We start from the raw sequence: 13,014 nt of genomic DNA on the forward strand, positions 1-13,014 counted from the left end.
TGCCCAGGCACAATCCTTGCACAAAAGGATAAGGATGTTTTTGGAGGCAGGTGCATACCTCCATAACCACATACAAAATGCAATAAGGAAAAATTGTATAATTTCTTTCAACAGCCAGTCAAGTGACTAGTCATTTGCTTATTACAGGCTTTTATGCACCTTCAAAAAGTATTTTGCCACACATGAAATTCAGGGGCAGGAGAAAGGCAGGTAGCATGGCCTGCCGTACTGGACAAAGTAATGGGGAAAGGTTCACCGGTTCACCTGAACTTCTGCTTGTCCCACAGCTGTCAGAGGCACATGGACCTGCTCCCAAAATAAATGGGTGGCCACCCTACCTTCACATTTAGCAGGAGTAACTGCTAATACAGATTAAAGACAAGGGTATTCATTGTCTTCAGCATAAAGGAAGAAAGCAAACTGTTGGTGAAATCCTTTGACTATGAATGAACATGTTAAAGAGCATGGATGCTTTTTTTTTTTTTTTTTTTTTTGTGGAGAATGGTCTTGAGCAGTTGCAAGTCTTTTCCTTCCTTCCAATGTAGAAGATATACTTAAAATGTTGCACATTTTGTTTGGAGGATATCTGTGCTTATAACAACTGCAAGGCAGGCAGATATCCAGATGATGGTGCTTTCTCCCTTACTGCATCTCCAGACTGAAAGGCAGCATTTGTGGAATTTCCACTGGGCCTGCTCCCGATGGTGCCATGGGAGGCTTGTCATGAAAAGGGGGCAGCCCTAAATGAGGAACAACACCGTATTTAAACTCCAAGGTAAGTATCGATCTAGAAAATTGCTAAACTGCATGCAGGAGCTGGTAAGGAGTTTGGCCTTTCATGTTACTCCTTTTAAAACGCTCGGATATCTTTTGGTTTGAGGCTGCGGCCGTGGTTTGCTTGGCCATGGATCTGAATGCAGGAGCCTCCGTGCCCAGACTATTTCTCCTAGTTGATAGCAATGGGCCAGGAGGAGGTGAAAAACGAGTAAGGAAGGAGCGACGGACAGCCCAGTCCTATGCACACCTCCTTGGGAGTAAGTCCCCAGGAACAAAGCAACTGTTTACTCCTGAGTAAACATGCATAGGTTGGACTATGCTGTCCCTAAGACAGTTTCCATCCTTCACTGAAGCATGTTGTTTCCAGAGCCCTGCAAAAGAGTTACCACGTGCTTCTAAGGCTGTTTGCTCACTTATTCCCTATTTCACGTGCAGAACAGTAATAAACGAGCATTCCTAAGCAGAGGGATCAAAATCTCCCCAAGTGGCGATGTCACGGTTTCTCTGAAGTCTTAAGTAACAAGCCCCACCGACGACACACATGCACCTCCCTCGGCATTCATGATTCTGCTCTGAGAGGCTCGGAGGATGAGGCTCTTTCTTCCTGGATCAGCTTTACCCGCAAGTGCTTTCCAGCTTGCCTGCTGCCAATCATACTAGTGGAAAATTCCTCCATTCATTTAAAAAGACAAACAGTTGTAACTTTCGGATTTGGTTAATGTGGCTACTCTTGCAGGCTGGGGCTGTCAGCATTCCAAAAAAGGGCTATCATCCCCCTGATCTCCAGCCTATCAGGAAGCACCAGGCTGAGCCTTGGAAAGCAACCCTAAACATTTACAGGTGTATAAGTACTAGGGCTGACTAGCACAGATGATACACCTGTCTCAGGGAAAGGACGAACACAGGTGTGTCGAACGTTGGTCCCTTGCCAGAGCCAGATTATGAGCTCATTTGAGCCACAGATTCACTCACCGCCACGCTGCAGCCCACAATTTCCAAACATCGGCCAGGAGCCTCCTGAAATGAGCATCTACTATGAAAACTTCTTCCACCCTCAGAATGTTCCTAGTCCACAGCGGCCTACAAACTTTGAAACCGGGGACTACAGTGCAGCACCCAACCCCTACTTGTGGTTGAATGGACCTTCCCTGAACAGCCCACCGTACCTGCCGGGATCCAACGGGAGCCCATACATCCCACCCTCCTATGGGGTGCAAAGGCAGCTCCTGCCCAACATGCATGGCCTGACTGGGAATGAAATGGGTTGGCTGCCTATGCCCTCGCAGGAGGAGCTGATGAAGCTCGTCAGGCCGCCGTACTCCTACTCTGCCCTTATCGCCATGGCCATCCACGGGGCCCCGGACAAGCGGCTGACGCTCAGCCAGATCTACCAATACGTCGCCGACAACTTCCCCTTCTACAACAAGAGCAAAGCTGGCTGGCAGAACTCTATCCGTCACAACCTGTCCCTTAACGACTGCTTCAAGAAGGTGCCCCGCGACGAAGACGACCCAGGTAAGATGGCTTTGCCCTTCCGTAAGCTACCCGGAGGAGCCCGGTGGCGGCGATGCCTGCTCAGGGGGCTGCTGCTCCAGGTTCTGATCAGGTTTTGCTGGAAGCTAAGGCAGAGCCTGCTCCCCTTCCCAGGAAGGCTTACACAGGAGGGCTCCTGCCCCCTCCTCACCAATTCCCAGCTGAAACTTGATAATCAGGCACAGCAAAGCCACCATAAAGATCCCAGAAGCTTTAGCTGCTTCCCACCATTTCAGTAAGCCATTGGTCGAGATCATGGCACGGGTGAGCCGTGCTGTGCCTATGTGCCTTTGGAACATAATTATTAAAAAATCCAACTTTTTTTGCTTAGGACAAGGGAAATCTTTGTCACTCAAAACTGTTTCCAAAATGTCATTCTCTGAAGCAACAGAAGAATGCTGGTCAGTTTGCCAACTTCTTTCCTAACCCCTGAGCTCTACTAGTAGCTCTGTCTGCAGACTGGCAGGTGATAAAGCCATGCTGTTGATTTACTTTGCTTTACTTGTTGATTTACAGGCACAAGAGCAGTTGAGGGTAGTTTTTTCTCTTGTGCTCAGTTGGCAACCTAGCTTTCTCACCTTGGCTGTCACACAACTTTAACACAACTGAGTGGGATTGAAAACTTTCTGGGCTAGTTTTCCCTCAAATATTCATTTTAACTCCTTGCCGAGCACCACAGTGGCTGAGAAACACTGGTGAGCACCTTGTCCATTGTGCCTGAGGTAAAATCCTGCTTTGTCTCAGCAAAATCTGCTGATGTTAATTAGAGATCAGTAAAGTATTTATTAGGACAGGGTGGGCACTTATGTCTGATAAGCACAAACACTGTGAAAATAAAGGTTTAGTTTTACCTCAAGGCAGGCTGGGACTGATTTGAATACAAGTAGCCCCCACCTTCTCCCGCTCTCTCTCTGTCTCTCTGTCTCTCTCTCTCTCTCTCAAGGGTGTTGTCCAATGTGTTGCTTTTTCTGAATCCAGGCCAGAAAGAGCCCTGAGAACCAGCTCATTGTTGGCTCTCATTGTATTTACGTTGTATTGCTCTTGTCCTAACAGGGAAAGGCAATTACTGGACTCTGGATCCAAACTGTGAGAAGATGTTTGACAATGGAAACTTTCGGCGGAAGAGGAAGAAGAAGTCTGACTGCAGCACCAGTGCAGTGTCTCTGGCTTCTGACAAAGCGGAGGACAGCGCCCTCAGCGGCAGCCCCAAGATGGCAGAACACCAAGATATCCTGGAAAACTCCTCATCTGGGACGGACAGCTCCCCCGAGAAGAGGTCTCCACCACCTCCTTCCACCACACCCTGCCTTAACAACTTCTTGTCCAGCATGACTGCTTACATGAATGGGTCCAATTCAGTGAGCCGCTCGGGGCCCATAGGACTTGGCGCTGATGCCAGTGACAAAATGGGACAGAATATGGTTGGCTTCAACTCGTACGCTCCTCTTTCCAACATCCCCAGCCATGGCAATGCAGAGTGGTCCAGTTCCATGCCCTCTAGTCACCTTGGCTACAGCAGTTCAGTACTCAACCAGTTCAATACTAGTTTCTACAATAGCCTGGCTGCAAACAATACTCTGTATGCAAGAGACGGGACTGAAGTGTAAACAAAGGTAGATCTGGTGACAAGAGGAGAAAGTGTAAGCACACATAGAGAGAAAATAATCTGGAGAAAGGTGCTTCACGTCTGCCCCTCACTTCCAGTACCCTCCTGTCCACTTTTGTCAGACAGACCAAAGCTTTTCTATTAACACGCACATTTCCAGGTCGTGGTGTTCACAGGCCACTGCAGCTTTGAGCTGCCCAATGCAGGCGCGACTTTCAGAAGACTTGTCCCTGTCTTAGGAATTGTACACCAGCACACATCCTTTTAAATGCCAAATTAATCAATGGTTTTATATTGTTGTTGCAATTAAAGCAGAGTATCATTTCATACATAAGCAAGCCTTGGAAAAGCCATGCTTTTCTTGTTTGGTAACAATATTTACTACAAGGACAAAAGCATGAATACAGGAAAAATCATTGTTACTCCGCAGCTTCTGTCAACTGGCTTAAGGCCTTACCCCACCACTGGTAAGTACTCTTAAAGGCTCCCTTATTTTCAGTGGGTGAGTTCTGATGCTTTTTACCCACTGAAACCAGTGAGTCTTAAAAGTGTTCATCCGTGAACATGGCACAGCTAGTCTGAATTGTTCCTTCTCCCTGAAGCCTTTGCAGGCATTTGATTTCTCTCTGAAAAATGATGCAAAGCTCAGTGAAAGCCATGGTGGGTAAGGAGCACTGCAGGGACCAACCAGCCATTCCTAATCTCACCAAATAATAAAAAATCTGGCTTGAATTCATCACCTGATCTACAGTTTTTGTATGTTTACAGGTTGCGGAAGGGAAAACGAAACCATAGGAGTTGCTGTTTGGGACTATTTCAAACTCATGGCATGATTTTTAAAAATTATTATTACACATCTTGGTTTGCAGCTAGCTGAGTGCAGGTTGCCTCAGTTGCTTTAACAGTTTTGGTGGAAGATGATGGGTTGTGTATGTGCAATTGGGAGGATACATGGCCCTGTCAGAAGAAAGGTTGTGCATCCGCATCCATCCTAGTTTGCATGTGTGGGGTGGGGAAGTGGGTGGCAGGTGATGTACCACTCGTGAACTGCAACTCAAAACATTTCCCTGGACTCACCAGACTTCCACACTTATGCATGTATTTTCTGAATACTTAAGAAGTCATGTGATGATTGCTATGGTATTTTCCAGGGAGATATGAATAAATCTGCCTTTTTCTTTTCCAGACTTTAATCCATTTTTTGTCCACTGTTGTGATGTAAACGATGTACTTGTTTGCTTGTCCCTGTGTGGGCTGAGGAAGGAAAGATCCACAGTCTTTGCAATGTTACCCTATCCATGTTTACTCAGAAAGTAAGGCCCGCTTATTGTGATGGGGTTCATTCCCTAGGGAGAATGCCGGCATGAGGTTGCAGCCTTAACCATTTACTGAGGCTGTCTGGCAAGGATGCCACGGGGAGTTTGATGTATTATGAAAAACAAAACACTGTTTCTTGATTTTTTACTTCTGTATGTTTTTGGCTACAGTGTCACTGTGGGGCACATGCAGGGGAGATTTTTTAAATAAAACATTTGTATGGAAAACCTTTCTGTGCATGTTTGATCCTGGAAGCATGCAAGGAGTGCCAAACCAAATAAGAAGAAAAGGGATGATTGTGCCCGTATTCGGACTGCCGCTCATTTTATGGCGGCTTGAGTTGTGCATTTCCTCTTGCTAAAAACTAGTGTAGCACACAAAGATTCAAAGAGCTGAACAATGCAGTGTTTGTCCACCTGACCTCAGTGTACTAAACACCTTGATCACGGAAGGAAAGCCATAGGATGGCGCACAAATGCTGCCCGCTTACTCCTAGGCTGTGTGCAGATCGAGAGACCAGCTTGCTCAAGTGAACACGGAAAGTGAACATGGAAACAAGTGAACATGGAAAGTGCACAGGCATGACTGGCAGAGGGATGCAGAACAGAAATGCCACATTTCATACCATGCGAGAGTTTCTTTTAAACCTTCCTGCATAAGCTTAACTTCTTTTCCTACCTGAGAATTCCCTTAAGGCTTCCCATCCTGCTCCAGCAAAACTCTTCCATTGTAGGGGTGATTAAATGGGGCCAGAGCCAGGGGCAGTTCCCTGCAAGGTTCTTGTACCCTGACATCACCCACAGGCAGCTCTCAGCCTTCGGGGCCCTTCAGCAAAGCACTGTCCCCAGGGCCCTTAACCCAAAGGCCAGCTGGGGGCCCATAGGACAATTCTCAGTTATTTATTTATTTATTTGGGAAACTTGCATGCTGCCCCATACGCATAAGCCTCGGGGCAGCTTCCAACAAATAAATAACAATACAAACACACTGGCCCCTTGCTGGGCTAAGGGAGAAAGGCGGTGACGGTGGAGAGATGGGCCCTTTTGGGTCTTGGGCGCCTGGCAACTGGACCTGGCCTGGATTAGGCCCAGAGCAGAGGGAAAGCCAGCCACACATTTTCCGAGCCTGCCAGGGCTGGTGGTGAGCTGTGGAAAGGAAGTGGTAGCAGGAGAGGGGAAGGGAGCTGGGCACGCCTGACTAGGGTTCCATGATCTCCCCAGGAGCCACTTCATCTCCTGGCTCAGGTGGCGGGGTGGGGGGCTGTCATCCAACCTGTCCACATACTTGGGCAAAGAGCAGGAAAGAATGGAGATGGGACACCTTCCCTTTGACAGAAATGCACCCCAAGCCCACCTGTCAAACTGCAGTGGCATTAGCTGGCCGATATTAAATCTCCTCAGGACTTGTATGCAATCGCATCCCTTACTGCAGAATGACCCATTGCTCAGTCTGTACTCAGTCTCTCTCTCTCTCTGTATATATAAATGAATTTATTCATTTATTTCATTTCATTTCTATACGCTCCGTAGCCAAAGCTCTGTGGGCAATTTGCAGCAAAGGCAGCTCTCTGAGGGGGCAGTTAGGCTGCTGCAGAACAGCTTCATTACTGACCCACACCAGCGCCTGAGCTTGAGTCAGGACCTTTGAGCTTGCCCTAACCTGGGTCTGTGCAGACAGGTGGTGTGTGGGCAGGTGCTGCGCTCTCAGAGTCTACGTGCCCTTTCACCTCTGCTGATTCGGCAGAGGAGGAAGAGGTTTCGGAGGAGGAAGAGGTTTCCTACAAAGGAGCAAGAGCTGTCAGGGGAATCATCTGGCAAAAGAGGGATGGCAGGGAAGGCGTCTTTTCACCTGACTTGGGGAATCCGTGTGGAGCTGTGGTGAGCGTGTTGCACTAGGACTAGGTAGCCAGTCACACTTCCTCAGCCTGACTGATCTCATGGTCACTGGATGAGGGTGAAATGAGGGTTATGTAAGCTGCAGGGCAACAGATGGGGCATAAATATATACATAGATGATGTGCGCATTGCCTGCCACCGGTCCCAGGAGCTGCAACACCCTGTCCTGTGCAGAGGGCGCATTTGCTTATAATTGCAAATTATTGCAAATTATCTAGAGCTAGCGACCGCTGCACCAGCAGCTGAGGGCTTGAAAAGATAACTGGCGGGGAGGGGAGGCTGGAGGCTGGTTCTTTGCTCTGTGCTTTAGATGATACTGGCTAGCTAGGACTGAAGTCTCCCTCTTTACACAATGACTGCAAGGCCTAGCATTTCCCTTTATGTCTGGTTAAAGTACCCCTGAAGGTTTCTGTTCTCAGTAGATCAAGACCATTGGAAGGATCTGCTAATGCCTGCAGGAGGTGGATTTGAATATACCAGATGGCTCAGCTACGGAAATAGTAGGGAAACTGAGTATGCAGTGCTGGAGAATGAACGGGGCCCCTTCAAACAGCTTCCTACATCTTTAATGATGAACCTTCAGTGAAAAGCTATACTTTGTTAATTTCTCCTATGCTACAATAGTCCCAGGAAGGGCACAAAAGTCTCTTCTGTGTGAACTAATTAGAGTAGTTATTTCTCAGCCCTTCGAGGGGCAGCTCTGTGTTAGATCTCAGGATCCCCCCCCCCCCCAGCATCTCCAGCTGAAAGGACTGCATTCAGCGGAGTTTAGGAAGATTCCTCCTGGTGATCCGAGTAGACACCCTGGGCCAGAAGATTCCATGTCCTGCTACAGTAAAGCAGATGCAGCAGGCCCAAAGAAAGCTCTCTTGCCACCTCAAGCAGAAGAACTTGTGCCGCCACTGAGCAGTTCACAGCAGTGCCACGACCCTCATGCCATGTGGGAGCATCACCTGGCTTCACAGGTGGGACAGCCCTGAGGGTCAAGTTAAAAAGGTCAAGGTAAAGGTTTCCCCTTGACGTTCAGTCCAGTCATGCCTGACTCTTGGGGGTGGTGCTCATCTCCGTTTCCTAGCCGAGGGAGCCAGCGTTTGTCCGCAGACAGTCTCTGTAGTCACGTGGCCGGCATGACTATACACCGACGTGCACAGAACGCTGCTACCTGCCCACCAAAGTGGTACCTTTTTATCTACTTGCACTTGCATGCTTTCGAACTGCAAGGTTGGCAGGAGTTGGGAGGGAGCAACGGACACTCACCCCTTTGTGCAGATTTGAACCAGCGACCTTTCGATTTACCAGTCCAGCAGCACAGTGGTTTAAACGACTGCGCCACCTGCAGTCCCCAGGTTCAAGTTAGTATAATGCAATTTCCAGTACCTAATATAACCCTGAGGAGAATTGAGGGTCTCCATGAACCAGAAGTGGAGAATTCAGAGCATGGCCAGGCCCACAAAGTCTGTTATGTGTGCCATCTCCACTCCCAGGTTGCCGTTCACTGAGCCTGTTTTAGGTTACAGTGCAAATCTGGAAGAGAAATGACTAGAAATGTAAAACAGTAGGCTGCCCTAAACTCCTATAGCCGGCTCTTACATTCCTGGAGGTTTTGTTTGTTTGTCTGCTTCAGTCATGAAAATTCCAAGCGTGTAGCTTTACTAGAGGACATGCTTAATTTTTCCATGAAGTATATTGGTATCCATCCTAAGATGGGGGTTGGTGGGCAGTGGGGACGGTTTAGTGGTCTGCTCTGCTCTCAGCAGATTAGGGGATGCTGTGAATGGGCCTCTACATTTACTTTTGCCTTTATGTAGCTGCAGCATACAGCGTTTGTCTGAAGGAAGTCATAATAACTGCATTATTAGTACTTCAAAGCACTTGGACTCCATTGACATTTATATCACCCGGATCCCAAAGCAATAAGGCAAACATACATACTTCTGCCCATAGTAGGTAAAATGCTTGCTAGCCCCCTCCATTTTCTTTTCTCCTCTGTCTATGAGAGACTTCCCCTTTACTTGATGGCTCGCATGTGGTTCCAGCTCAGATCTTTCTGTGCTACAAACAGAACCGACCTCCTCAAGCATCTAAGGAGACTTGTGCTGAATGGCACTTTTCTGGCTCCCTGCGCTCGACAGATGCATGTGTACTTTGCGAAAACCAATAGCCATTTGTTTTTGCTTTCATTTCTGTGGTGCCAAACACGACTGCAAGGGTTGCATGGCATTGTGCATTTCTTCTCAGAGTGATTGGACAGAAATCTTGCTCATGCAGCCTAAGACCTACCCAGTCATCAAGAATGGATGCGTGTTGGGGAGGAAGCACTTCAAGCAATTGGTTTACAGCACTAAGAACTCACTTCTGTGATCTGAATTACTCTGCATTACACATCACAATGGCAATGTGACAACGATGCTAGACAATCGTGCTGGGGGAAGCCAAAGGCAGAAGAAGAAAAAGAAGGCTAGCTATGAGACGGATTGACTCCATGAAGAAATCATAGCCTCACATTTACAAGAGCTGAGCAGGACGGTCAAGGACAAGACATTTTGGAGGGCTTTCATTCTTAGGGTCATCCTAAATCAGAGATGACCTGATGGCGCATTACTATTACAACAATATGCAGTTTTAACCAATCTGTATCCACATAGGAAACTCTGGATTTCTAAAGTGTTTGCTTTATTTCTAAAGCAAAATCAGATGCCGTCCTATTGCTGCGTTTGCCACTTTCCCCATTCCTGCCTGTCTGCCTGTCATCTGACAGGCAGAAATTCATTGGAAATGCCTCTCCAGCACATCAGGGTTTCTGGCTATTGGCACACTGTGACCATGGCTTGGCACAATCTGAGAGCAGACAGCTTCTATAACAGCCTTCTCCAATTTGGTGCCTTCTAGCTGCCTTGGATTACAAACCCATCATCCTTGCTCGTTGGCCATGCTGGCTGGGACTTGTAGTAGCTACAGTCCAAACTATCTAGGGGAAAACCTGCTGCATACAAACTGGTTGTACAGACATCCAATGTATGAAGAACACAATGGATTTCTGCATGGGATCCTTAGGAATCTGGCTTATAGCAGATCACATTTCCCCATCTAGTGCCATATTTATTATTTATTTATAACATTTTTATGCCACCTCCATCGCAACAAAGCCTCAGGGTGGCTCACAACAAGAACAAAATATACAAATATAACAAATTATACAATAAAAATATTAAAACCCAGTGCATCTCGGCTTAAAAGATTTAAAATCCTATAAATAGCCAATAAATTAACAATTAAAATAAGTTTTAAATAAAAAGGTCCTAGCCTGGCGCCAAAAAATAAATAACAAATGTTTGCACACCAAAGTAGTGAGGCTACTTTACTTTTTCCCTTTTCTCTTCTTATTCATTTTTCCTTGTATGTTGTGTCTTTTTAGATTGGAAGCCTGCAGCCAAGGGCTCTCTTTTTATTGATTGTATATAAGCCACTTTGGAAAACCTTCTGAATGAAAAGCAGCATAAAAATATGTTGAGTGAGTGAGTGAAATAATATTGAGGCCTCTAAGTAGTTTGTCATTAAGAAAAGCTATCTCTGCTCAGTTAATCCATCAGTTTGACAACCTAATCCAAATAAATTTATTGGCAATTGATTCAGAACAGACGTAGGAATAAACCCCTTCACACGTAGTTCAATTATAGAACTTTATGCTGTGAGATATGAAGATGGCTTAGATGCGTGGATTACACAAATTCAAGAAGGAGGTGGATATTAACCCTGATGAAACGCAGCTGTCGCTGCTGTGGAAAGGGTTAAACCTTCTTGTGCTTCAGGAGGACTTCCAGGGGTATCTTGTTGGTCACTGTGGAAAACAGGATGCTGGACCAGGTGCACCTTGGACCTGATGCAGCTTCAGGGCTCTTCTTGTGTTCCTGAGGCAAGAATGTTTACAGTCTTTGCTAGCAGGCCCCCGTCCTGCCCTCTCCTTCCGACATCGGCTGAGCCTGTTCCACAGCAACACGGAAGCTGACCTGCATGTGAAAGTGAACGCGGGACCCAACTGTAGGGACACGAAGCATTTGGGCGGACCTCTTCGGAAGAGAATGCGATGCATGGGCTAACCACCAATAAGACAGCAGTGAAATTACACCCCCTCTAGTGATACTGCAGGATAACTGAGAGGTTCAATACTTCACATACCAACAAGCGCTTTTGATGCCTTTCTTTGAACTTAAACAGCTTATCCTTGGCTGCCACATTCCAAGCTCCATGTATGCAAATGTCATGCAAATCAGGTCTAATTCACTGTGTTTGCCTCTAAGGGGGTGGGGGAGGATGGTGGAGGGCAAGCATTAGCTTGTGTTCTGGCTGTGCTGTCAAAAGCCTATGGCAGGAATGCTAGGAATGCCAGGGAGGACCCCTGTTGCCCCATCACGCTGCAGCCTGCACGGTGCTGCATGGCAAATTTCTCCCCCATTTGGCCAATCAGCTCCATTTTTGCCTGAAAGTAGTGTGCTGTCTGATAAACCCCCTTTTTTATGTCTAAAGCTACTTTCAACAGTCAGAAAAAGCTTCTGCATAAGCAATTCCATATGATCTGCTTTGATGTTCAATTTTCAACAGCGTTCCACATACCTGAAGAAATATAGGTACCTATAGTGACTTCACTTGTTTCCACAAATACAGAATAATAGACATAAAGAATAAAGAGGGCGAACGCCACCCTTGGTTGCATAGCCAGAAGTGTGGCTTCTAGATCAAGAGAGGCATTACTACCACTCTACACGACTCTGGTGCGCCTACAACTGGAGTATTGTGTTCAGTTTTGGGCCCCTCATTACAGAAAGGATATAGCCAGGTTGGAGTCAGCGCAGCGTAGGGCCGCAAGATTGGTGGCTGGTTTGCAGGGGATGGGGTATGAGGTGAGACTGAGGGAACTGGGTCTCTTCAGCCCAGAGAAGAGGAGACTCAGAGGGGATCTGTTGGCGACATACAGGTATGTGAGGGGATGTCACATGGAGATGGGTAGAGACCTGTTCTCCCCTGCAGAGGAAGGCAGGACTCCCTCCAACGGAGCCAAGCTCAGGGAACCCAGGTTCCGTTTGGATGCCAGGAAGCACTTCCTGACAGTTAGGACACCAAGGGCATGGAATGGCTTCCAAAGGAGGTCGTTGAGGCCCCATCGGTGAGGGTGTTCAAAGATAGGCTGGACATGCACATGGTGGGCATGTCGTGAGCGGAGCCGGCTGGTGCTGGAGGTCAGGCTAGATGGCCTGGGAGACCCCTTCTGACTTGCTCTGTTTCTATGTTTCTATTCTCTGCTGAATTCCAACCCCACTCAAACACTTTGTAACCAATTAACAACCAATAAACCCATGGCCAGCTCGCTCTGTAAACTTCACATATTAAATGTTTGACTTGCGTCTGTAGCAGCTGGCAGTCCTCTAGAATGTGATGTGCAAAATTGTGCATCACAACACCAAAGAATGGCATTCAAAATCTGGTTGGGTTCTGCCTTTGAATGTGGAGGTTCACTTTAGCCATGTAATGACTAAAGGATGTTATTCCGTTCCATTTCTTTTCTACATTTTCTCCAGGTAGTACATGTGAAGCTTTCTCATTTTATCCTCACGAGTCTTTCTTTTCCCAGTGTAGTGCCCTCCAAACCTTTTGGACTACAGGTTCCACCAGCCAAGAAAGTCAGGGATGATGGGAGTTGTAGCCCCAAACATTTGGAGAACATCAATTTGGGGAAGCTGAATTAGGTCAACAGAATTGCCTGAGGTCCTCTCCTTAAAGCTTCATAGCTGACTATGTATTGCTAGGCACACTAACGTACCATTGTCTTCATCATTATCCAAGCTTCTCCATGTGCCACAGCAGCTAAAACGGCAAAAGACTGACAAACCT

At 47.1% G+C, this 13,014-nt stretch overlaps 1 protein-coding gene across 2 annotated transcripts; it reads left to right on the forward strand.

Annotated features, from left to right (window-relative positions):
* Positions 1 to 1,718: 1,718 nt before the first annotated feature.
* On the forward strand, positions 1,719 to 3,917 carry FOXI1 (forkhead box I1). Of its 2 annotated transcripts, none has more exons than XM_044453924.1 (2): positions 1,719 to 2,335; positions 3,674 to 3,917. In XM_044453924.1, exons 1-2 carry the CDS (start codon positions 1,719 to 1,721, stop codon positions 3,915 to 3,917), a joined length of 861 nt encoding a protein of 286 aa, XP_044309859.1. The 2 variants fall into 2 exon arrangements, with proteins under 2 accessions (XP_044309859.1, XP_044309858.1); XM_044453923.1 differs by having other exon boundaries at positions 1,719 to 2,292; positions 3,364 to 3,917.
* The last annotated feature ends 9,097 nt before the right edge of the window (positions 3,918 to 13,014 follow it).

This window comes from Varanus komodoensis, unplaced genomic scaffold (assembly GCF_004798865.1).
Source record: "Varanus komodoensis strain SLA01 unplaced genomic scaffold, ASM479886v1 scaffold7_1, whole genome shotgun sequence".
In the NCBI taxonomy this organism is placed as follows: Eukaryota; Metazoa; Chordata; class Lepidosauria; order Squamata; family Varanidae; genus Varanus; species Varanus komodoensis.